This window comes from Sciurus vulgaris (assembly GCF_902686455.1).
Source record: "Sciurus vulgaris genome assembly, chromosome: 19".
Classification (NCBI taxonomy): domain Eukaryota; kingdom Metazoa; phylum Chordata; class Mammalia; order Rodentia; family Sciuridae; genus Sciurus; species Sciurus vulgaris.
This window is the reverse complement of record NC_136480.1, coordinates 6,151,772-6,176,955: the sequence shown is the minus strand read 5'-3', so window position 1 is coordinate 6,176,955 and position 25,184 is coordinate 6,151,772. Positions and strand designations below refer to the sequence as shown.

Sequence of the window (25,184 nt, the reverse complement as noted above, 5' to 3'; positions counted from 1 at the left end):
CATGCGCACACTCACCCACCCAGAGGACAGAAACTTGTAAAGAGATCTTTCATTATCCCTCTAAGAACTAAACCTGGTTTGACTGGATTTATCTACATTTAAAGGTCTAAGCTGGAGCCCTCAGAATGTTTTACAATGGAAATGACAAGATACAGTCCACTTCAATTAATATTTAAAATTTAATATTCTTACCTAGAATTAGCTTTTCAAGATATTAATGTTTAGGTCATATCAAAAATTCCATCCAAATACTGTAACAAGGGTACAGGAAATGCCTGGAGTTTTTAAAGAAAATGCTCACATGATCGTAAGTAACATTCTAAAAAGAAGGCAAAGAACTGGAAGAGTGAGCCAGTGAGGTGGCACACGCCTATAATCTCAACGACTTGTGAGGCCCTAAGCAACTTGGTGAAACCCTGTCTCAAAATAAAAATAGAATGGGCTGAGGATGTAGCTTGGTGGTAAAGCACTTCTGGGTTTGTTCCTCAGTACCAAAAAAAAAAAAAAAGAGAGAGAGAGAGAGAAAGAGAAAATGAAGCTTTGGAAAGCTGCCATATCTAAAATCTTTAAAAGGTAAGCATACTTAAATCAGGTTTCCAAGGCAAACTGTCAACATTCTACTAGTTAGAGCCAAACAACTTACTGACCAAAGTGAAAGTCTTCAAGTTATTTGCTAACTTCATGAAGTTCAGGATTTAGACCAACATTTGTTAAGAATGGTTCCATACTCTGGTTAGTAATTAAAAATAAGACTTTGGAATTATATTAAGATTAGCCAAGAAAACATTTTTTTTTAAGAAAACTGCTTTTAAAATAACACTGTAGGTAATAAGGATCATTATCAGTACAATGCATAACTACTGACAATTTCATCAAAAAACACTCTCTGCAGTACCAGAAAGTATCAGCAGAGGGCCTCCAGAATTCACTGTTACTCAAGTTTCTTAAAAACATCTTTTCCAAGTTCCAGGGAAACAGTTAATTCCCTGGCACTGATATTTGCTTTAAAAAAAGAAAAAAAAGAAAAAAAAAAAAAGGAAGTGTAAGTTCAAATTAAACTTTCAACATCTGATCAATCTCTAGCTCAAAAATAAAATATGGGGATTTCCATATAAAAAATTCATCCCCAAGACAAAAAACCAATATTCAAATGTCAAAAATTTTGACTGTGTTGTAGGATCAAATTTTTTCTAAGGAAGAAAGTGTCAATTCTTTAGAATACTATTTTTTAAATGTGTTTGAACTTTAAAAAGATCATGAAACCACCAGATCAAAAGTACAATGGAGAATCTATATTTACTTATTATCTTAAAAGAAATAAATGCTAAGAAGAATTTCTTCCTCTGAGGCCCCTAGAGACTATCATCCAACATCATCACACTGTGACTTTGTGAGAGGCTACAATTTCTATTATTTTGAGTTGGGGAAGAGCAAAGGCAGGTGGGAGGAGAAGAGAGAGGGAGGGAGAGAGAAAAGAAAGGGAAGGAAGGAGGAAGAAAGGAGGAAAGAAAAGGCTTCTTTGGATTTCAGAGAGTATAAAATGAACCAAGACAGCTTTTTGATGGAAAAAGAGAGAGCAATGACTAAAAAGCCTAAGTACCTGAAGCATATGGTTCTTCAGAGTTATATAGTTCAACTTTTGTTACCTCTGCACCCAGATCTGTGCAAAGTGTTCTGTTCCGGATATCACAGTTTAAGAATGACGAAAAACTGGGACAGAGTTGACAGATCAATATATCCAAGAATGTGAAAATGTGATGTGAAAATACTTCCCAGCATTCACTGAAGCAGCACGGACACTAAGTTGGCATAAGGAGAGTATTAGCATGGCCCTACACAGAGATAGGATAAAAACTGGTGAGGATTCTGTACTTCACATGGCTCAAGGGTTCTTAGTCAACTGTTGAAACCACAAACTTCAATGTGACTGCAAGAATTTACTTGATGTGGAGTTTTCTGGAAGAAGTCAGGAAAGATCCAAATTCTTCAACACCCCCAAGAACCCCAGGATCTCTTACCTAAGAGGTATTTTAAACTATTCTTAAGTCAGCCTTCTCCTTGAGCTGTCTATACTAGGGCTTGCAGTACTTGCTGCTTGGTAAGACCCACAGCATCCAGTTCAAACTTCTTACCCATTGCGTAAACAGAACATGTCAAGTCATTTCAACTTTATTCGGTTTCTTAAAGTAATACTTCAAAGTACACTTGTTTGCAGTGAGGATTCATTACTACATCTCCACCACTTAGAATGCCTGGATCAACAGATATTTATTAAGTTGAAAAAAATAAATCACAAGCCCTAGGAATTATTAGCCTGGCAAAGGGATGATCCAAGAGAGATGCACTGCAAAGACAGTTCATGCCTGCAGCAGCATAACCGATTCTGATGGTCAAAACACAGGGAACAAGACTCGGCTTAAGGGCGCAGCGGTGTACTCCTGTAACCCCAGTGGCTTGGGAGGCTGAGGCAGGAGGATCTCAAGTTCAAAGCCAGCTTCAGCAAATTATCGAGGCCCTAAGCAATTTAGCGAGATCTTGTCTTTAAATAAAAAAAATTGGTAACCTGCCAATTTTTGGGGTGTGGGGGGGGGTTGGGGATGTGGCTCAGTGGTTAAGCACCCCTGGGGTCAATCCCCCGTACCAAAAACAAACAAAACCGAAAGATTCAGCTTAAGATGCTTGATGTGTGTAACACAGGAAGAAGCAGAATGGGCTGCTCTGGGAGATCTAAGAGGCCACGCAGCCTCTGGGGGAGAATATTACAGAGCTGCGCAGATGCAGCAATGCTCCCAACCTGAGATTCTGTGCTAACGAAAGGCTCAAAAGGAAAAGTGGAGCTTCCTTAAGGCAGTGCTCCCTCACTCTCATCTAACTTGTAGACAGGAACACAGTGGGAAAAAACAAAACATAATAAAAAATATTCACTGCTACTAACAATCAGATTACCCACTAATGGCCAAGGTAAACCAACCAATCACCACTCACTTGCTACTTACAAGCACTGTTTGGAAGTAAGACAGTGGTGACTTCCAACAGTTGCACTGACCATCTGGGAACAGCAATGGGAAATTTACCTTTTTATCTAAATTTCTACTTTAACAGTTAATTATCAGGCCTCAAACCTGCTTCAATTCATTAATATCAACTTTTGGCAGGTTACCAATTTTTTGGCAAACTAGTTTCTTTTGGAACCATCCACACTTTCTGACTTCAGATTATACTCCCCACATTTAAGTGCATGATAAACACAAGCTGCACTATGGTAGCGCCAGCGAAGGACACAGACCCAGCCAGTCTCAGGCAAGTTGAACATTTTTCCTAAGCCTTAATTTCCTAATTTGTGTTTAAGAATGTGTGTGTGTGTGTATTCTTGCAAAGAATATTACCAATGACATGGAAAAAGGGTCCCAATTATTGAATGATTTATCAAAATTCAGTGTTTCCTACAAATCAAAACTACACTGAGATTCCATCTCACTTCAGTCAAAATGTCAATCGTCAAGAATACAAGCAACAATAAATGTTAGTGAGGATGTGGGGGAAAAGTACACCCATACATTGATGGGACTGCAAATTGGTGCAACCACTCTGGAAAGCAGTATGGAGATTCCTCAGAAAACTTGGAATGGAACCAGCATTTGACCCCAGTCATCCCACTCCTACGTTTATACCCAAAGGACTTAAAATCAGCATACTACAGTGACGCAGCCACAGCAATGTTTATAGCAACTCAACTCACCATAGCTAAACTATGTAACCAACCTAGATGCCCTTCAACAGATGAATGGATAAAGAAATTGTGGTATATAATTGTGCCTTAAAGAAGAATGAAATTATGGCATTTGCCTGTAAATGGGTGGAACTGGAGAATATTATGCTAAGTGAAATAAGTCAATTCCAAAGAACCAAAGGCTGAATATTTTCTCTGATATGTGGATGCTAATTCACAATAAGGTGCATAGGGAACAGAGGTATTTTGGACTAGACAGTGGGGAGTGAAGGGAGGGGAGGGGGTATGGGAATAGGAATGCCAGAATGAATCAGACATTAGTACCCTAGTCATGTGTATACATGATTACATGACCGTGTAACTCTACATCATGAACAACCAGACAATAAGAAGTCATACTCCATTTATGTATGATGTGTCAAAATGCATTCTTCTGTCATGTATAACTAAGCAGAATAAATTTAAAAATTCAGTATTTCCAAGGCTGGTTTCTTGGTGACTCAAAGCAAGAAGTTAACAGAGGGATGGTTCTTGACTTCATTACCCTTTCTCAATTCTGCAGCATTATGTTGTGGTTCACGTGAGACCTTAAGAACAGGCTTTCTTTTCTACTCCAACTCAATCTCAAAATGCAGGAAGAGCTCCATGAAGACTGGCTATTGAACTGGCCACCTCACTAGATAAAAGCCTTACTTTTTTAAACATTATAAATAACTTCATTATTATTTCATTTAAACATACGAAAGTACAGAATCTCATTGCCCATATTTTAATGATTAACAGTATTAAAAATAACTAGGGAATCATTACTCTATTCGTATTGTTACCCATCTAAAAAAAGATGAATATTCAAAAAGATGATGTTCGAAAGTAGTGACATTAGAAATCAAAAAGGGGCAGTGAAGAAATCACTCTCCCACTGCTTAGATTTCTGCCTTTGTTCAAACAAGGTGATTCAGTAATTAATATCTGAATAAAAGGACAAACTTTATTTTTCCCTTTTCTTGTCCTCTGCTTGACAGAAATGATGTTTTTCTATTTTCTGACATACCCACACGGTACAGAAGAAGAATGGTGAACAGAGACTTGGAGGAACCCAGGGATGTGGTCTTGGAATCACTCCTAAGAGCTGTGTAACCTTGGGCAGGGTCTGACGTCTCTGTCAAACGAGGAGTCTGATCAGGATTCTCTGAAGACTCAACAGTGTTTAACTCTTTGCTCAACACTTGGCAAGAGCCAGAGGTCTACTGACTACAAGTCGTATGTGTTGCAAGGAACTCATTTTGCAACCCAAGGTTTTAAAATTCTTGGTTTCCACATTATTACAATCTTGAAATCTGAGCCATGGCTTCTAATTCCAGTAAGAAATTTTTTTTGCAGGGGATTTGGGGCAGGGGGTGGGGTGCAGTTAGTCCTGGGGACTGAACCCAGTAGCACTTTGCCACTGAACTAGATTCCCAGTCCTTTTCTTTTTTGAGACAGGTCTTGCTAAATTGCTGAGGCTAGCCTCAAACCTGCAATCTGCCTCAGCCTCCCAAATCTCTAGGATTACCAGTACGATGTTACTGTGACACAACAAAATATATGTGATCAGTTCTTAAATACTTGACTTGATCTTTAGGTGGAGATGTGAATATTTTCATACTACATCTACACCAATCAGCCCTTGCAAATACTTTTTACAAAAAGATTTTCCATCAGATTTTGAAAATCAAACATTTATATATTTAAAATGCTTTTGCTGAGCACAGTGGTGCACACCTGTAACCCCAGCAATTCAGGCTGTTCAAAGTTCAAAAGTGAAATCTAGTCTGCTTGTATTGACCATTAGGATCATAGGTCATGATGATGTAATATCAAAACAAGTCAACTTTAAACAAATACTTAACTAAGTTCAATTTTGTGTTAACTTGCCAAAGTTGCCTATCTTGTTCTTGAGATAAAATGCTGTACTGTCATTGTGGAAGAAAAACCAATCTGTTCTAGCAACTACTCTTTATAACATGATAGGATCTTGATAGGATCTGTCCCTCTAAGTATATGAAAGTAAGACCTTTGTACCAGTGTTTTGGATAAACAAGAATAATGGACTTTGGATGCCAAATTCTCTTCCCCACTCTTAAGATTCAAGCCTACTAATAAAGTACCCAACTCCCTGGTGAATAGATGGGGAAGGCAGAAATTGGGTCATATAATATATTGCTTTATGGGTCTGATTGCCCAAGCCTGCGATTATTCTGTAGGACAAAGGAAAGTAGGTTAAATTTAAACAGTGAACTCTACTTTTTATTATGTGGAGTCTTCTACATAAAAATCTGCTGATTCTGAACAGAAGAAATGTTAACTCAAATTTGAAAACGAAACATTTTAAGACACATCCCTGGTTAAACTTTATGTAACAAATTTATCAAGGTCAAGAACACCTGATCTGTATCTTCACCTTTGCTCATAAAACAACCATATTTCACCTTGACATAGATCAATAAGGATAATCAAAATATTGTTGGACTACTTACATACTTATGCTATACTAAAGGGGTGGGAAAAAGGACTTAGTTGTACAGGTTCGGGCTCTTAGGGTCAATAAACCTAAAAGTTACTTGCTGCAACAATCAAGTTTTGCTCTTTAAACTACCTTTCAGAGAGAACAATTAAAAAGCCAAAATACATTTTCTTTCCATTTCTAACTCATGGCCACTTTTCCAGTCCCAGGTTATTAACTGCCTGTAAGAGATTCCCTTGACAGTGTCGATAACTCAACTGACACTAAATATGGAGAAAACTAAGCTCTCTACTGGGTTTCAGCAACACATTTTTTTGATTATTTCATGGAAAACAAACACTATTTTCTTGCTGGTTCTCCCAAGCAAATCTTGTGACTAAATTTGTTGTTGTTGTTTTTAACCTTTGATTTCTTTGTTCTAACATCAAATCCTATATGCTTTTCTATTGTCTATTCTATTTCCACAGTAATCAACTCAATATTTACAAGAACACCTGTTACCATACCTTAGTCACTTAGCCTTTATCCTAATGACCTCCTGTACAGGTTACTTCTCAAAATATCATCCACAATTAATGTGCCATCAGGACAGTCACCCCTCACTTCCACCTGCCTGTCCTTGGCCTAGGGCACCATCTGGTGGTCAACAACAGGAATTATCTTTTCCATGACACCTTATCCTTCCCTCTTGGGAGAAAGGTAAGTACATCTGCTTATTTCCTGGTTTTGCTCATAGCTCAACTAACTCAATCACAGGAATTTCTTTATTTGAACGCATACACCTACCTTTCAGGCCCTGCCTCTTTATACTCCAATTATTGACATGCACTACAAAAAATTCTTTTTCTCTCTGCCCATATGTTAAATGATCCAAAACAAATTCCCAGTTGTAGTCTATTCAAGACACTCTGCTTTTCCTAAATTTGCCTATGAAGAGTAAAATGATGTAGTGAGCTCTAAAGTGATACTAGTCTTTTTTTAAAAAGTCACTTCAAACTTTCCCTTTAGAAGATTCAAAGTTTGCATCCTCTGTCTTATTTTTCCCTCTAAACCTATTCTATCTCATCATTAATGACCCAAAAAAATTGCATTTATAGTTACTATTTTACAAAATAAGAGGTATTTTTGGTAGTGCATGCCTGTAATCCCAGCAACTTGGGAGGCTGAGGCAGGAGGATCAAAAGTTCAAGGCCAGCCTCAGTTACTCAGCAAGACTCTAAGAAGTTTAGCAAGGTCCTGTCTCAAAAAGGGGGGTGGGGGAAGGCAATGGGAATGTAGCTCAGTTGTACAGTGCCCTTGGGTTCAATGCCCAGTACCCCACCCCCACAAAGGAGCCATCTAAATAGCATCAATTTACACTGTTTTACTATGTGGTTACCACGTAAACAGTGGCATAGTTATTTCAACTAGGTTTTGAAGGAATGCACCTTTTGGACTAAACTGGAAATCTACAAACCATTTCTGACACTGAAGTGAGAATGACTTCTGCCATAGAAATAAACAATTGGATATGTTTTGTAAGCTGGTGGATTCTATACTACGTGACAGTAACTTCTTTGCAAGGCTCCCTGAACACCTTGGCTGAGTTTCTCCCATTTTATTCCATCTTAAAATTACTAATTTTTTAAAAATCATATACACATGCAGACCCACACACACATATATGATTAAACCCAGGGGCAATTCTACCTCTGAGCTAATCCCCTGCCTTTCTACTTCACTTCTGAGACAGGTTCTCCTTATGTTGCTGAAGCTAGCCTTGCAATCCTCCTGCCTCAGTCCCCAAGTCACCAGGACTGTAGAAGTGCACCTCTGTGCCCAGCAATAGATTTTTAACATATAATTTCCTGTCTTCAAGAAAAAAAAAAAAAAAAAAAAAAATCTGTGTTCCCTATTTCCAATTACATCCTCAAAATTTAGTTTCACGTTCATATTCCTAAATAAAAAATCACTTCCCTGAACTGAAATTTTAAAAATCAGCTGTAGCGAATTACAGCGGATTTTCCTAATTTATCTCGTATCATCTCCCCTTAGACACCAGGGTTCTATGTGGGGTAGACAGATAGCTAATCACCAGTGTGGTCCTAGCTCTCCAGAGGCTCACAACTGGGTGTTCTGTTGTCTGCATCTCAACTATTTTGAAGCCTAATTATTTGCTCAGACTGGGCCTCATCTTCCAAAGACACGCTGTACCTTTTCTATTCGGCCTTTTCTATACAGCCCTGGACAGCTCTCCCTTCTCCGGCCTTCTACCACCCTTAATTTCAATGACATCTGATTATATGCTGTTCTCTACTGAATCTTTTTAATTGCTGAGAATGGATACTAAGTATGTTGCAGGTATGGATTAACTCAGTTCTCCAGGTGGACTGGCACAGCCTAAGGTGACTAGGTCAAGTGCCTCAGCTCTGAACAACACATCAGTTTGTCCTGCTGTGCTGCATGGATTTTAACTTTCTGTGCATGCCATGACAAAAATGGGAAATACAGCAAGTCTAGTTTTTAGTACTTTCAAATGAGAAACAACATTAGATATTATTTAGTAAAATGACCTCATCTTGAAACTGAAGAAAATGAAACCTAGAGAGTTCAGCTTCCTTAAGGTCACATGGATATTTAATTACAGAAATAACCGGATCTAAAACCACAAGCTCCTGACTGCTGAGCCTCATTGCACCATACCACACTGCTCCTCAAACTGCCACTTATGGAATTCCTGCCTCCTCAACAGGACTATAAGGTCTCTGAGAATGAGGCTGTAACCTGACAGAAACCTCTCATACCCAAACTGCCAATCTCCAATTCAGGAATACTTAGGGACAGTTATTGGGAGAATAAAGTCTTTGTTATAAAGAAATTTAATGCAACTAACAATTCAGAAATCTGTGCAAACAGTATAAATATTTGTGTGTTATCACGCATGTTACATACACAGACTGAGAAAAGAAAACAATCGCCCTAGAAGGAAGGATGACGATCTAACTCGATGACAGCTACAGACAGGTAAGCTTATGGAGTGAAAAGTGTTAAACTCAAACCATGCAAGCCAAGTTTCAATAGTATTTACAGGTCAAGTTATCACGAAAATCCATCCCAGGTGCTGCTCATCCTGGCGCACACAGACCAATAGCTCTGACTTCTGGATTTTTGTTTGTCTGTTTTTGGTACTGCGCATTTTTTATTCTGAGATGGCCTTGCTGAGTTGCTTAGGGCCTCACTGAACTGCTGAGGCTGGCCTCTAACTTGTGATCCTCCTGCCTCAGCCTCCTAGCTGCTGGGATGACAGGCATGTGACAGTGCATGTGGCCTGACTCTTCGTCGTGGAGTGCAGTATCATCCTCTCATTTCAGTGCTGAGACAAAAACAATTTCAGTAACATTTCTTTATAGTCCAGGCCCCTGGGACAGGCTCATGTGCCCTTCCTTCTGCCTGGCATGTTCTTTCCCCAGACACCTGCGTGGCCTGGTTTGCTCTCTCCCGTCCTTCAGGTCTTGGGCTGCGTATGGTGCACTTAGTGACATCAACCTGACCATTCTACTTTACAGTTCTTATCTTTCTTCACAACTCTCACACTCTTGTATTTTACTGGTATGTTTTATTGATCTCCCCCTTCAGTGAACTCCATGAAGGCAAAAATTTTTATCTATTTTGCTCACTCACATGTGCTTAGTACCTAAAATAGGAGCGAGCAAGCTATGTCCCCACACCCTGGTCACATCCACCACAGCTAAGCCAAGCATGCCCATTCACACACAGGACAGCTGCACAGAGGGCACAGGGCCCGCCAGGTTAAAAATATTTACCATTTAAAGAAAAGTCTGCAGATCTCTGACCTAAAATCATCTTAGGTCAAACAATAAGTGTTCATGGACTGAACGTCTGAGCCAATGAACACGGGGGACAAACCACTGTGTCATCTGTTTTATAAAAAAATTAGCACAAGAGCAGGTCAACTTAGGAAGCACCATGAAAGTTTCAGTATGATTAACCCAGCTTGAGCTTTTACCTGTACCATTTCTCAGACTCCAATTTTCTCTACATGTCACAGAACTAAAGGACAAAGTTGGCAAAAGCACTCAAGATCAGACAGTGAAGAGACCTGCCTGAAGTCACTCAGCTAGTATATGGCGAATATGGGACAGAAACCAGGATTTTAAAAACTGTTTTCCACTGTAACCAATCAAATTTAAATAAAATTAAATAAAAGAATTATTTCCAGTCCTCTAGTTGAGAATGAAATATATGATCTAACTTTATGATGTGACACATAATGGTTAGAGTCTGACTCACCATAAAACAATGACAGTAAGCAAAACCTGGAGGGGGCCTGACGGGCAGAGCCTACTCTGAATCTGCAAGGCCTCCTTCTCCAAGTCAACGGTCCATTTCTCCCTTGACAATATGTCCAACACTAACACTTTCCCAACGCTGTGGCTCACTTACATACTACATTAAAATTTCAAAGCATTTACTCTTTTTTTTTTTTGGTAGTGGGTAGCGGGGATTGAACTCAGGGGCACTCGACCACTGAGCCACACCCCCAGCCCTACTTTGTATTTTATTTAGAGACAGGGTCTCGCTGAGTGCATAGGGCCTCTCTGAGTTGCTGAGGCTGGCTTTGATTCTCATCTTCCTCCTGCCCCAGCCTCCTGAGCCACTGGGATGACAGGCGTGAGCCTCTGCGCCCGGCTCAAAACATTCACTCCTAATCTCCATTTACACCATGAAACATACACTTGACTTCTGAACCACTGGGAATCTTACCACTGTTTTGAAACATGGAGTCTCTGTAACCTGTGGTCATGAAAAATGTACTCAACAGCCATCTCCTTAAGTTTCAATTCTTTCACTGGGGCCTCCTGTTGTAATAATTTAGTAGCTTTTCTAAGATGTCTTCTGTTGTCACATAAAATCTACAATTAAGGCTCACCATTCTTTTCCCCACAGAGTACTAACCTTTCTTGGTATAGTACACGCTCACCTGTCGACTTTAGGGAACTCCTACTCAGGAACTTCAAAAATCTGTCAACCTATGATTTCTTTTGCGTCATCTCTTCTACCTGCCCTTTTTTTGGGGGAGGGGACAGCGCTGGGGACGAGGACCTTGCACAAGCTAGGCAAGCACTCTGTCACTGTGCTACATCCCCAGTCCCAAGTGTTCCATTTAAATCCCTGGTTCCAGCCATCACCATTTCTTGCCAAGAAACCACAGACTCCCACCTGCTCTCTCGGCTCCCACCCCGAACCTGCCATTTATTGACACTGTAACCAGAGACAGGGCTTTAAAATATAAGTTTTATAAGTTGGATCACTTCCTCTTAGTGCAAAACCTCCAATGGCTCCCCATCTCACTCAGTGTTCCAAGTCCTCAGAAACCCTGCAAAGCCCTACGGCGACCCCTCGGGCCTGGTCTCATGACTGCCCCTACCCACTCGGCTTCCCCACAGGAGCCCCTCGCTATTCCTCTGACACGTCCCGCAGCCCCGCCCTGCGGCTGCTCTGCCTGCCTGGCACCCTCCTCCCCAGGCCCCGCATCCCGGGAGGTCTTTCCTCCTCTCCGTGAGGCCCGCCCTCGTCCTCCTCCTGCGCAGCGCAGCTCCTCTCGTCCTCTCCTCTCCTCCAGCTCTACTCGCAGGCCTTCTCTCCCTGGCGGACGCTGTCTCCTCCCATACAAAACAGGCGCCACAGGGCAGAAACCTTTGTTTTGTCTTCTGATGTTTCCGAACTAGCTAGAACACCACCTCGTACACAGTAGGTATTTAATAAGAACTAGTGAACGATGAATGAAAGCTTACTCCATTTCAAAATCGGATCATGTAGTTTCCAATTAGTTAGACACCGGGTCTTGCTCCTCTCTACTTTCTACTAACTCAACTGTCAAACTGAGGCGAAAGGAGGTGGCTTTCCACACAATGGAAACGCCAGAAATTCGGCCAAACGTTTGTCTTAAGGTTGTGTGTGTGCACGCACACGCAACAGACTCACCCGCTCCGCAGTCGCCTCCTCTCCTGGTAGACACGCGGCAGCCGCACAAGCGATCTCCATCATAGCAGAGCTGGTCGGAGCATCGGTCGTGGATGAAGACCTGGGTCGGCCTGACTGTATGACAGCTGTCATCTCCTGGCCAGATTTCCTGTTGATTTGGGGACTTCCTTTTGGGGCCTCTGGCTTGCCCCGCCTACTATGCAAGCTCGTCCCTCTCTTCATCTTGGGTGGCACGCGGATCTGCTGCAGAACACGATTCAGAGCTGTGGGGTGGGTGGGGACACCATCAATCTCAGCACATGCGTTCTGGCTTTCCAGATCCATTTCAGGTTCTGGATCTGTCTGAATCTGCTGCACATCATGTGGAGACACGGATGACCTCCTGCGCTGGTGCTGGAAGAGATGCTTCAAGCCTTGGCCAATCACATTAATGTTCTCCAAAGCATTGTGGGTCATTTTAGATAACTTTTGTTCTGATTCTGTCTGCTTTCTGGCCTCTGCATCTTGGGATTTGCCTCCGGGATCAGGGTCCTCATATAACTGTTCACTGCCCGAGGGCTCCATCAGTAGACTTAATAAGCTTATTTGCAAACTCAAAAAATTTTAAACACACCAAGACTGTCAGATTAGGTAGGCATTTGCTTCAACAGCGACTACACATGCAGCTGTGAGACGGAGGCTTCATGCCTATCTAATGTTAAGAAAGAAAAAAAAAGAAAGAAAGAAAGAAAAAGAAAAGAACCTTCATAACTATCATAAGTTCATGCAGAAACTCCAGTGTTAAAACAAAGAAAAACATGCTATTAGCCAAACAAATAGGCACTATCATCAAGCAATCTTTAATCAGAAGATTAAAAGATAGTTTTCTAGATAGTGAAAAATGACTATTTTTTAGAACAGATGAAAAAACCCAGAACAAATACACAGGAAATGAAAACAGCAACATTTTTAAAAAAGGGTTTCAATATGTGAAGAACTGGATACCAGAGTAGCCATCTTGGAATGGACACAATAGTAGTTGACTGAACAAGTCGCTGCTTAGGACATCAAAAGACTATCCAAAGTTTATTCTAGATGCAGCAATTTAATTCCTGCCATTCAAAACTATAGTTAATTATCCACATGCTGAAACTCAGTAAATTCAAAGAATAATAGTGAGAAGTGAAATCTAAAATCCATGGGGTTTTAATGGAATACAGCAATCTCTTGTTACCATTCGCATTCATCAAGCTCATTGGTAATTAGAGGTGACAGGCTTGCTCTTTTGAGAAGACAACGGGAATAAAAATCTTGTAAGCTGAAGTCTCTGCTGAAGCACAAATGACCTTTCTGGCACCATATGAACAAACAGTCCAGACAGAAACAGTCTTCAGAGGGACTAGAGCTTTGCCCAGTAGCAGCTATCAAGAAAGGAGATTCAAAGAAAATCCCTTTCTCTATAGTGTCATTCCTGACAGAGGCTTCCCATGTGTCTACATAAATTCAAAGGCAAAGACGTAACGCAGTAGCTGGGTATGATGGAAGAGGAGAGAAAATGAAAGGCCAAACAGCAACCATACACCAGTGTTAAATGCAGGAAGTTAAAAGGAAGCTGAAACCAAGAGAGGGCAAGTCGGCATAATCGCCATGGTTACTGAGATCACATGCTGAAGGGGCTGGGGGTAGGGATGAGATTTCTCCTTAGTAGCAACTGCATTTTTTTTTTTTTAATTGAGTTTGTACAAATATATAAAACAAAATGGCATAAACTCACAGAAGCTGCTACTAAGGTCAAAACATGATGTAGGAGGTTCTTTATTTCCAGGTTTTCTCTCAACTTTTTGTTTGTAATTCTTTTAAACTCTCTACATTCCCATGGACTTTGAATAATCTAAGTCACTACCAATGAAGCAGAGTGGGTCTCATGTTCTGGGGACGTGCAGACACCTTGCCATCAAGTGGCTCTCTAGGAGCCGTAAATGAGCTCGATATGAGAGTTCAGTGTGCATGAATTCAAGGCTACCAATGTTCAGAGTAACAGGAACACAAACTCCTAATGACTACACAGAAGCCCTTCTTGTCATATTGCATGGACACTCACCATGACTCCACTGTCCCTATTCATTCATACCCGTTTCTGCATCCTGACTTTCTACCACTCAGGAACAAAAGTAGGGAGACAGCGTCTCTGCCTGTACCTTCCTACTTTCTAAATACCATAAAGTTCTTTGCTCCTAAATGAAGCAAATGCAGAACAGCAATAATAGAACAGTTCACTATCTTTCGTTCAAATCTGAGGCACCACTGAAATCTTGCCTTCCTACTGCAGCCTCTGACCCTTTTCTTGATTGCATATTTGCCTTTTCTCTGTCCCTCTGGGACAGCCAAGAAAGAAACCCTTAACTCTTATTAGATTAATGAATGTCTTGGACTATGGTGCAGTTTTCTGGGTGGGGCTCCTTCTGGGCGGGGCTCCTTCTGGGCAATAGTTTTGCCAATTATGTATACATCTACTTACCCTCACCTTTCCTTGGGAGTCTGTCTGGCAGACTAATAGTTATTGAATTATTTGTAATCTCCTGAGAGGAAAAGGCTATGCAACCAAGATAATCCAGGAACAGTGTACATCAACTAATCTCTGCACAGTGGGCTATCTAAACTCTGAAAAGATGGGAGGTCGGCAGAGCTGCCAGAGCTGCAGGCTGGCGGTGAAGAGGTGGTTTACATTTTTTGCACTGCATTAGCTAAATAATACAACTCATTTTTTGTTGTTACTGTTGTAAGTAAAATATATGAAGTAAACTTATCCCATGAGATTAACAGAAACCATGAATAAAAGAATGTCAGGGTTAGCTGAATAATTAAATAACCTAGTTGTCTCCTATACAAAGGTATTAGGAACTTAGGATCCAACAAATCTCTTTCTTTGGGCTGGGTTGTAAACTAATCAAGTGACCATCTGTTTCTTTCCTATTTAAAACGCAGACAATGTGGTACATTTTAAATATCACTAATTTTGTCTCAGATTTCACTAGCATGTGTTTATCATTTATTTTTCAAACAATCTGAGAATGATGACTGATTACAAGGAAATGTCAGCATTCCCTAGGAAAACCTGACACGGTATCAGTTTCTAAGCTGAGTCTGGCTAAGCTAAGACTTCTAAACCAAGGCTCTCTTCACGGCTGCAGGGATTAGGTCGTAGAGTATAATGAATTCCAGGATTTCTAACACAAGACTCATCTCAATGTTACCAACGTAGCCTCACACTGCATGGAGCTCTAAGGATACCTACACAATCTGAGCATGAAGTTGTAAGATAAAAATTTGGAAGAACAACCTACTGCTTGGATTATAAAATGTGATCCGGGACTTACACTTGTAGCTTTATCTGCATTACTGCTGTGCTACCAGCACCAACAAGAAACATGGCCACAGCTTTGAAGGTTCCAAAAATTTTCTGTATAGAAATACTTTAAGAAGGGCCCTTTCAACTTATGCCAAGTATTAAGGAAAGTCAAATGCTAATAGCAAAACTACCTATGACGATAACACTGTAATTAAGGCTCTAAAATCACTGATATTGTAAGAACATAAGCAAGAAAGAAACTCAATAATCTCAAAATATTTTAGGGTTTCCCTATTTCCTTCTAAGTAATAATCTGTTGTTCAGTTTACAAAAACTCCCCAATGATCCCTACTGGATCCCAGCTCGAGTTCAACTGTGCAAAGCCAACCGTACTTGAAAAAGAAGGAAAGGCTGGCTCTTCCTCTATTCACCCAGATTCTCTAAAAAGCAAAGTTCTGTTAGGTAAACCACAGGAAGTAGAAAAGAAAACAAAATGATGGGCGGTGGGGGGGGGGGGAGGAAAGTGAAAGATGGGAAAGAGAAAAATGGCAGCAACTATCCATCAGCACTTTAGAAACTTTTGTTAAATTCTCAGAATATTCAACAATGCATCTTAACCACAATTTCACTAAAGACATAATATGCCATTAGTTAACAGGAAACAAATTACTCTGAGCATATACTAAGCAAAAAAGTTATTACAAACGTTTGAGAGGGTGCTCTACCAAACCACCCCACATCACACACCATGACCTTGGTCTTTTTATTCAAGTTTTTGGGTTTTTTTAAGACATAGCAACCAAAGCGTTGTGCTTTGGCCATGAACCAGATCAATTTCACTGCTAGAATGGACGGGACACTTGCCTTCATCACTCTTCCTCAAGCACTTCCAGGGTGTACAGGAATCCTGTCACGAAAAGCTGAAAAGCAAACATTAAGAATTTTATTCTTCCATATTTTTTATTGGTGCATTACAGTTGTATATAATGGCAGGATTGGGATTTGTTGTTACATGTTCATACATGCACACAATAAAGCATTAAGAATTATGAAGTGAGAAACTCAGAGCAGGAAATTTACCTATTACAGAAAAAAAAAGTTAATGAAAATAAAACAAAAATGTTAATGGTCCTTTTGTACTGGTAGAAAGAAGAAGGGTCATTTTTTTGCTAGCATTTATCAGTGTTTTCCAATTTTTCAAAAATATTTCTGAGGGGGCGCAAATGGCATATGTCTGTAATCCCAGTGACTCAGGAGGCTGAGACAGGAGGATCACGAGTTTGAGGCCAGCCTCAGCAACTCAGGCTCTCAAGTTACTCAAGTAACTTGGCAAGACTCTGTTGTTCAGTTTACAGAACTCCCCAATGAGCCCTACAAAAAATAAAAAGGTCTGGGGATGTGCCTCGGTAGTAAAGCAACCCTGGGTTCGATCCTTGGTATCCCCCCACCTCAAAAAAAAAAAGATTTTGGAAAAAAAGAATATCAACCTGTGAGCACTTAAAAAAAAAAGTGACCAATGTCATAGTTTTCACTGAATGTTTTTACACTATTATGACTGAACAAGAAATGGACATTCTACAAGTTCTAGCCTTAAAGTAACATGCAATATAAAACAAGTATACGAAAACACAACTTAAATTTTTTCAAGCAGCTTCTAATGCTGAATCTGCAATTTTTTATTCAAAGGCAATTTTAAAAACCTACACGTAAATTTTTTTAAAAAAAGAATATTAAAAAATAAAACCTACATGTACAAGCAAGAATCAAAATGCATCAAAATTGCAACTTTCCTGGCAAATGAGTCTCTAACAGCACAGGTCAGGACTTAAGGGTGGGGAGGACTGAGATGAGCATCGGAAGTCAGAGGATCAGTTAGGACTGGCTGCGTCTGGACAGCCTGATGAACTCTGAAGGGGGGGGAAAGCAGAGAATAAGCAGAAGGATGCGGGCCAAGACTTCCAGCCAGAAGGTGAGCACCACAGTAGGTCTGGGGCCAGAGAGGAGGCCAAACGACTCGAATGGTGGTGCACATTTTTTAGTAGAAGAAATAAAATGAAATGGGTAAGGCTGAAAAGTTAAAGGAGAGCTTTAAATATTGGAACGATTACTCGAGTACTTATGTACGTGAGGCACCGAGGTGACACGTGTCTCACCTCCAGCCCTCTCAGCACCCTGCCAGGAGGACAAGGATCACTACACCCAATTTATAGCTGGAAAACTTAAGGCCAAAAGAGTCTAGTGAACGAAAATTTTACTTGCTCTTATAGACAATAAAGGGTTGCTTATAAGACTGAGAATCTAGGAGTGTTACAGGACTCATGATCCAGCAGCATGTCAGAGACATCAGAAAGAGGAAAGTCCATAAACAGAGAAATTAGGTAAGGGAATTATGATTTAGAAAGCGGCGATGAGGATGAGCTGAACCCAGAAATATGGCTGGCAATGGATCATTAAAAGGCAAATGGAAAGAAGTCAACACACGAAGAGTCCTGAAGAGTCAACAGGAACTCCCCGCATCACCCTGATACTACAATTTTAAAAAAATCAGATAAAACTGATCTTGGTACACACAATGATATTTATACTTATCAGATAGATATTTACTTAGCAAAGCAGCCATCCAGTTAACCCTCCTGCATCTTACTTCGACAACAGTAAAAAAAAATCATGCATACTTCATTAGCTCAAAAACACCCTGTGTTCTCTTTAGCAAACCTCATGGGCTCCCTGAAGCCTGTGTGAGAGCTACTTCCCTGGTACCCAGTCTTGATAGATGGACCTCATTCCTTCAGACTTAAAAGAGCTCAAATGATCATGCCGATTAGTGGCTGGTTTTACTATTTCTTTACCATTTCCCCATCCTGGTCCAAGATGTCACAACTATAATATTTCATTTTCATCTCACGAGTCATGATAAAATGGAAAAATTTTAACTGCCTAGGAGAACTTATCTATCTTCCCTCTGATTCCTTTGAAATCCCTTTTCCTAAAGTCCTTAGTAAACATCCTATTATGACCAGTGTTTCTTACTCATGGTATATTTCCATGCTGTCAAAGTTCTTTCTTTTCAGAGATAATTTATAAATTAGTCCAATTCTTTTATAACTTCTTGTTGGTTTTTTTTTTTTTTTTTTTTTTTTTAAAGCAACAGAGAATTTTTTCACCTGTTAGCACATGGTTAATTTACTCTAAAAAAATTTATCTAGCTTAACCAGCTCCATCTCACAGTCCACCAGAGAGAAACACACTGCTTCTTTTAATGTCAAGACAGATACCTAACACAAAATTAATATATATTAATTTACACCAGAGTATTTACAAGTGAGTACATCTTGAATATACATGCTCAGATTATTTCATCTGGATTGGGAGAAAAGTGACGGGTTATTACATTACCCCATAGGGAGAACTACTACACTAATAGAAAGGAAAATAGAATTTAAATACTCAAAATTTTTCTCATATCCAAATAAATATTAGGACAAAAAGCAAGATAACAGAATAAGCAAAATGCGTAAACACTAATAATATGTCAAACATAAATTCAAATATACCAATTAAATGCAACTAGTTCAAAAGACAAAAGTTTTACTAAATGAGAAGAACAAACCTAATTATTGCAGTGTTGACAAGGATAATACTTAAAATATAACAAGAGAAAACAGCTAAAAGTAAAAAATACAGAAGAAGATCATACAAACTAAAAGAAAGCTGTTAAAGCTATAGTACTCAAAATATCAACAGAGATGTAATTCGCAGGATTTAAGGTACTATTTATCAGGAAGGTATCATTTTAAAGTATGTATGTAATAACATGAGTCCAAAGATATAAAGCAAACCTTATAGATTTGCGAAGACAATTTTTAAAAATCCATAGCCATGGTAAAGTTTTTAACCTCTCTCAATAATTAATAGAGCATGATTAATAAACCGGACCTACATAGACATTAATATAAAACACAGCACCCAACAACTGCAGAATAAATAAGCTTTGAAGCACAATGAGATCATTTACAAAAATGGACCATATGCTGAACCCTAAGGCGAGTCTCACAAATTCCTGAAGGGCTGTAATGCTGGAGTATTCTCTAGCCACAAGGTGGGTCTCTGAGGTGGGGGTGGGGACATTTCACTCCTGGTTTTCTTTTTTCCCTGTTTCTTTGGTCTTTGCCAGTAGCAATTCAGCAGGGATGGAACGACAGTTGAAGATGAAGAGACACCTAGAAGCTTTCTCTCTGACCAAAGGAAACAGTCCTAACAGTCTGGAGGAATTCCACTGCAGTTAGGAAGATTAAACCAGAAACCTTGACAAACTGCTGCAGATTCCACGTGGGCTGGCGTCAGGTCAGTCTGTGGGGGCTGCAGTGAAGGAGAGTTCCCAGCCTTTGTGGACTTTTCCTCCAGGAAATCTCAAAAGGCTCTCTGAGGCAGGGGGAAATGAGAGGGAGTGCTTCTCTCCAGCCTGCAGAGCCTGGGGAGGGGAGATGTCACACCATTCCAGACCCATTTACCTCATCTCCCCATGGGACCAAAGGGTTAACCTGCAGGGGGAAATTAACCATGGCCAGTACCCTGCCAGTACCCTGCGCTGGGAGAACTGCACCAGAGCACGAGGAAGGGGAAGGAGGCCGACACCCTATCTTCGCCCACATCCACTCGCCCTCTGAGGTTACAATAGCCTTAGTGTGCAGGGGAAAGGCTTAGAAAACAGCCTGAGAACACTACTGAACTGCCACTGCCTTTAGGGAAAAAGAAAGAAGGGGAAGGGCATGGAATCTTGTGAAGGCCACACCCCAAGACCCAGTGCTCCCACAAATCTGATGCTTAATCTGAAGTCACAGAGCTGCTGTTACCCTCGCTACCACTGAACAGCTGCCACTAACAATCTTGAGGAGAACTAACAATGGAAGACAGTGGGAGAGAGCAAGAGAATGACCCCCTGTGAGAAACAGCATAAAAGGAACACTCAGAGACAAGGAACAAGGATTACTAGGGAAATCTGAAGCCTCTGGTCCCCATGGCAACACAAATGTCAACTCCAGTAACCACAGTGATAATAAACATCAAACAGCAGAATCCCTGAATAGATCAACACAAATCCCCACCCTACAGGACTAGGAGAAGGAAACTTGCAGTCAAATATATCAAAGCATTGAATACTGACCTCAGCAGCTCCTGTTGCATACAACACATACACCCTCTGACAAAAAAAAAAAAAAAAAATTATAAAGCATTCTAAAGGCAGTAATAAAAACACTCTCGAGAGACAAACATTGTCTAAGAGCCAGATTAACACATGACATAAATTCTGGTGCTACCAGGGAATTTAAAGCATGATTAACAATTAAAGGCTCTAATGGAAAAGGTAGACAACATGTGAGACCAGATAGGTAAATTTAAAAGATAAATGGAAATAAATCATAAGAAAGAATGAGGTAGAAATGCTAGAAATGAAAACACGGTAACAAGTTACAAATGCCTTCAATAGATAATCATATATATATATACTGAAAGAGCAGACTTGAAACAAGTGGAAAAAGAACCAGTGAACTTCAAAATAGGCTAGTAAAAATTATCCAAACCAAGGACTACAGGGAAGACAAATTTTCCTACTTCGAGAACATCCAAAAGCTATGGGAAAATAAACACTGTGACACACACATACTTAGAAGTTCAGAAGAGAGAACAGAAGGAAAGAAATGTCTGAATGGCCAAAAGCTTTACAAAATTAGTAACAAGACACCAAACTACAAATTTAGAAACTCTGAAAGCACTAAACAGGATAAATACCCAAAACACAAGACCAGATATGATGTTCAAATAGTCAAAAGCAAAAGGCAAAGAGAAAAATCTTGAAGGCAGCTAGAGAGGGGAAAGTGTCTTACACACCGAGGAACAAAGATCACAGCGTTCCCGTCCAACTTCACAAGCCAGCGGTGGACTGAGGACTTTAAATTGCTGAGAGAAAACAACTGCCCACCCACTACTCCACATCCAGTGGAAAAACCCCTCACGAGGAAAGCAGAAATGAAAAACCCTCCCAAACAAAAACCAAGAACTTACTGTCAGCAAAGCCACCCCTGGAGCCTCAAGAAGTCTGCAGGCAGGAATATGCAAAGGTTAGAGCCTGGATCTACAAAATGAAGAATAAACGAAGGAAAAACATCATCTTTTCTTTTTCACGTTTTAAACCGCTCTAAATGGTAACTGCTTAAAGCAGTAACTGTGTACTGGGCATGTACTGCTCAATGAGGTAAAAGGAAGAGGAAAGAAATGGGAACATACGATAACACCACGTGAGGTGGTGAAATATTATTTGAAGGTAAACTCAGGTTATTTAAAAATGTATACTGTAAACCCAAAGGCAACCACTAAAAATCTTTTTTTAAAGAAATATAAATAATAAGGCAAGAGTAGACAGAACTTAAAAGTTTAGTTTGCACCAGAAAATGTAAAAGAAAAAAGAAACGAGTGCAACACCACAACAAAAATAACTAGCAAAAGAATAGGTTTTAATCAACCCATGTTAATAGTCACTTTTAAGTAGGAACAGACTCAAAACAAACCAGTTAAAAAACAGATTATCAGGTTGGATAAAAGAAAAACCAAGCTGTGTACTCTCTATAAGAAGCCCACTAACTAAAGATTTAAGATTAAAAAAAAAAAAAAAAAAATGGAGAAAAATACACCACACAAACACTCATCAAAAGAAAGCCAGTACAGCAGAATTAATTGCAAAGTATATTTCAGAAGAAGCAATGCAAAGAAAAAGAGGGACATTATATAATGATAAAGGGGTCACTTCTCCAAACAAGTCTAACAGTCCTGCTGTAGTTTGGATCTGGACTATCCCCCAAAAGTAATGTATTAAAGGCTTGGTTCTCAGTTTTCTGATATTGGAGAGGAAACTTTATGAGGTGAGGCCTAATGAAGTTTTAGGTCAATGGGGGCATGCCCTCAAAAGGAACCGCAGGACCCCAGTCTCTTCCTCTGTCTCTCTTTCATAGCCTGACCTCTGTATGCCACTAGGCTTCTAACCATGGTGTGCCATCTTGCCAAAGGCCTCAGAGCAATGGGGCCAATTGATCAGGAACTGAAACTTTCCAAACTGTTAGCAGAAATAAGACTCTTCTCTTCATAGCTGACTTGTTACAGTACTGTGAAGCTGAGTAACGCAAAGCCTAAACACACATAAACCTTTAACCAAAGCTTCAAAATACATGAGGCAAAAACTGGAAGGTTTGGTAAGGGGAACAGACAAATCCACATTTCCAGGGGCAGACTTTCAAGGCTCTGCTTTCAGTAATTGATAAAACAGGCAGAAAATCAGAAGGAGCTAGCACTTGCTAGGCAAGCACTCTACCACGGGGCTTTGAAATACAGCTGAGACTCGGTGAGGATGGTGTTTTCCTCAAGACAGGAAATCTGATAAACTTAGTCTTGCCTGATCAACCTCTTTTTTTTTACAACGGGCTTCTAGATGGTAACAGTCAACAAATGCAAAGACAATTTGTGACATGAATGGATGAACAATATTTTATGCATATAGTAATGGGGACAGACAGATGTGAGTGGTGGGAAAATGAGATTGAAAAAAACAATCAGGAAGGATATAGGTGGCCTCAACAGTTGAGCACTATCACCCAACTTAACCAAGGTGACATTTGTAGGGTATGCCATGCAACAACAGTTGATATACACTCTTTTAAAGTACACATGGAATATTCACAAAGATATGCCAGTTTCTGAACAATAAAACTGACCTTCAAAATTCAAAAAACTGATGGGATACAAAGTGTATTTTCGGACCATAATGGAATAAAAAGAAAATCAACAGCAAAAGATACTATAGGAGCCTCCCAAATATTTGGATATTAAACAATATACTTCTAAATAACCCATGGATATTAGAGGAAGTCTAAAGGAAAATCTTAAAATATTTGCAAGTAAATGAAAATAGAATATACCAAACTTATGCAACACATCTAAAACAAGTATTAAAGAAGAATTTATAGTTTTAAACACATATATTAGGAAAGAAGACCTGAACTCAATAACCTAAGTTTCTACTTTAGACAACTAGGGTGAAGAACAAATTAAATCTGTATCAAACAAAAGGAAGGCAATAATAAAAACTGAAGCAAAATGAATAAATGGAGGCAATTTAATGAGAGCAAAAGTTAGTTTCTGGAAAAGGTTAATAAAAATAATAAATTTCTCATCAGTTCAACCAAGAAATAGACAATACATAAATTACCAGTATCAAGAATCAAAGAGAGGGAATAGTAGCAAAGATACAAGAATACTAAAAAGACAATAAGCCAGGTGCAGTGGTGCACGCCTGTAATCCCAGCCACTCAGGAGACTGAGGCACGAGGATCGCCAGTACAAAGCCAGCCTCAGTAACTTATGGAGGCCCTTGTCTCAAAATAAATATTAAAAACAGCCTGGAGATGTAGATCAGCAGTTGAGCACCCCTGGGTTCAGTACCTGCTACCAAAAACAAAACAAAAGAGGGAGGGAGGGAGAGGGAAGGGGAAGAGAAAGAGAGACAGGGAGAGAAAATGAGAATAAAAGATAACATAAAACACCTCTCTGACCCTAAATTTAATAGCCTAAATGAAATACACCAAATCTTTACAAGATGACATGAACACCATGGGAAAAAATACAGATCTAACAAAACAGTGAATTTGTCGTTCCAAACCTAAAGAGGATAACTCCAGACTCCCAAATGCTTTTACTGATTAATTCTATCAATCATTTAAAGAAAAAATAAGAATTCTACAGTCTCTTTCAGTAAAGAGGTGGGGCCGTTCCCCAACTCATTTTGTGCAGCCAACATTACTGTAACATCAAAACAAGATCTTAAAAAATTTAAGAAAACTACACACCAATATTGTAATGAACATATATGCAAAAACCTTAACAAATGCTTAGCAAATCAAACAAGGCCCCTACATTAAAAAAAAAAAAAAAAAAAAGACAATCAAGACCATGTAGTGTTTACCTCAGAGATGCAGGGCTGGTTCAATGTTCCAAAATAATCAATGCAACTCACCACATTAATGGGCTAAATAAGAAACCAAAGCATCACAATGCAGAAGAAGCATTCAACCAAATCCAACATTAATTTACGATAAAATAACTCACTCAACCCAACATCAAACTACGATATTCTCAACATATTAAGAACAGATGAGAACTCCCTCAGCCTAGTAAAAGGTATCTGTGAAAAATCTACAAAATCGAGAAAAATAATACTATAAACGGAAACAACACTACCATGATTTTAGGAGAGAATGAAGACACAGGGGTGAACATGAGGAACATGACTACTCTTTAACTGGCATCCACACAATCACATTAGATAAAGTGGAGGGGAAACAAAATGTTCGAAGCCAACAAATCCTATGTAGCGCATATGGAATAAGTTCCTGCAATATACATTTTTTAAAAAGATTTTTTATTTTTAACCTTCATTTTCATAAATTCACAAATTAAACCCAGGGTTCGCACTGGTAGGCTTGCCTGGTCTTCCCTGCCTCTTCCCCTTCTCTCAACGTTCCTGAGGGGTTTCTATGACAGTCCGAGGTTGTCCGTTGGTCTCACACTTCCTGCCCATGACCCTACAACTA

The 25,184-nt window shown here is 39.7% G+C and overlaps 1 protein-coding gene across 9 annotated transcripts in view; it reads right to left on the bottom strand.

Annotated features, from left to right (window-relative positions):
* TMCC1 (transmembrane and coiled-coil domain family 1) overlaps nt 1-25,184 on the bottom strand; it is a 162,420-nt gene that overhangs the window by 105,473 nt on the left and 31,763 nt on the right. For 4 of the 9 annotated variants that reach the window (XM_079122533.1, XM_079122539.1, XM_079122541.1 and 1 more), the window contains 2 exons: nt 16,407-16,466; nt 12,219-12,905 (listed from right to left, as the gene is read on the bottom strand). In XM_079122533.1, coding sequence (XP_078978659.1) covers nt 12,219-12,782 — 564 coding nt within the window. In that variant the 5' untranslated portion in view covers nt 12,783-12,905; nt 16,407-16,466. Of the gene's footprint in view, nt 1-12,218; nt 12,906-16,406; nt 16,467-21,435; nt 21,570-25,184 lie in introns of those variants that run through there. The other 5 variants (XM_079122540.1, XM_079122543.1, XM_079122544.1 and 2 more) reach the window with 3 other exon arrangements.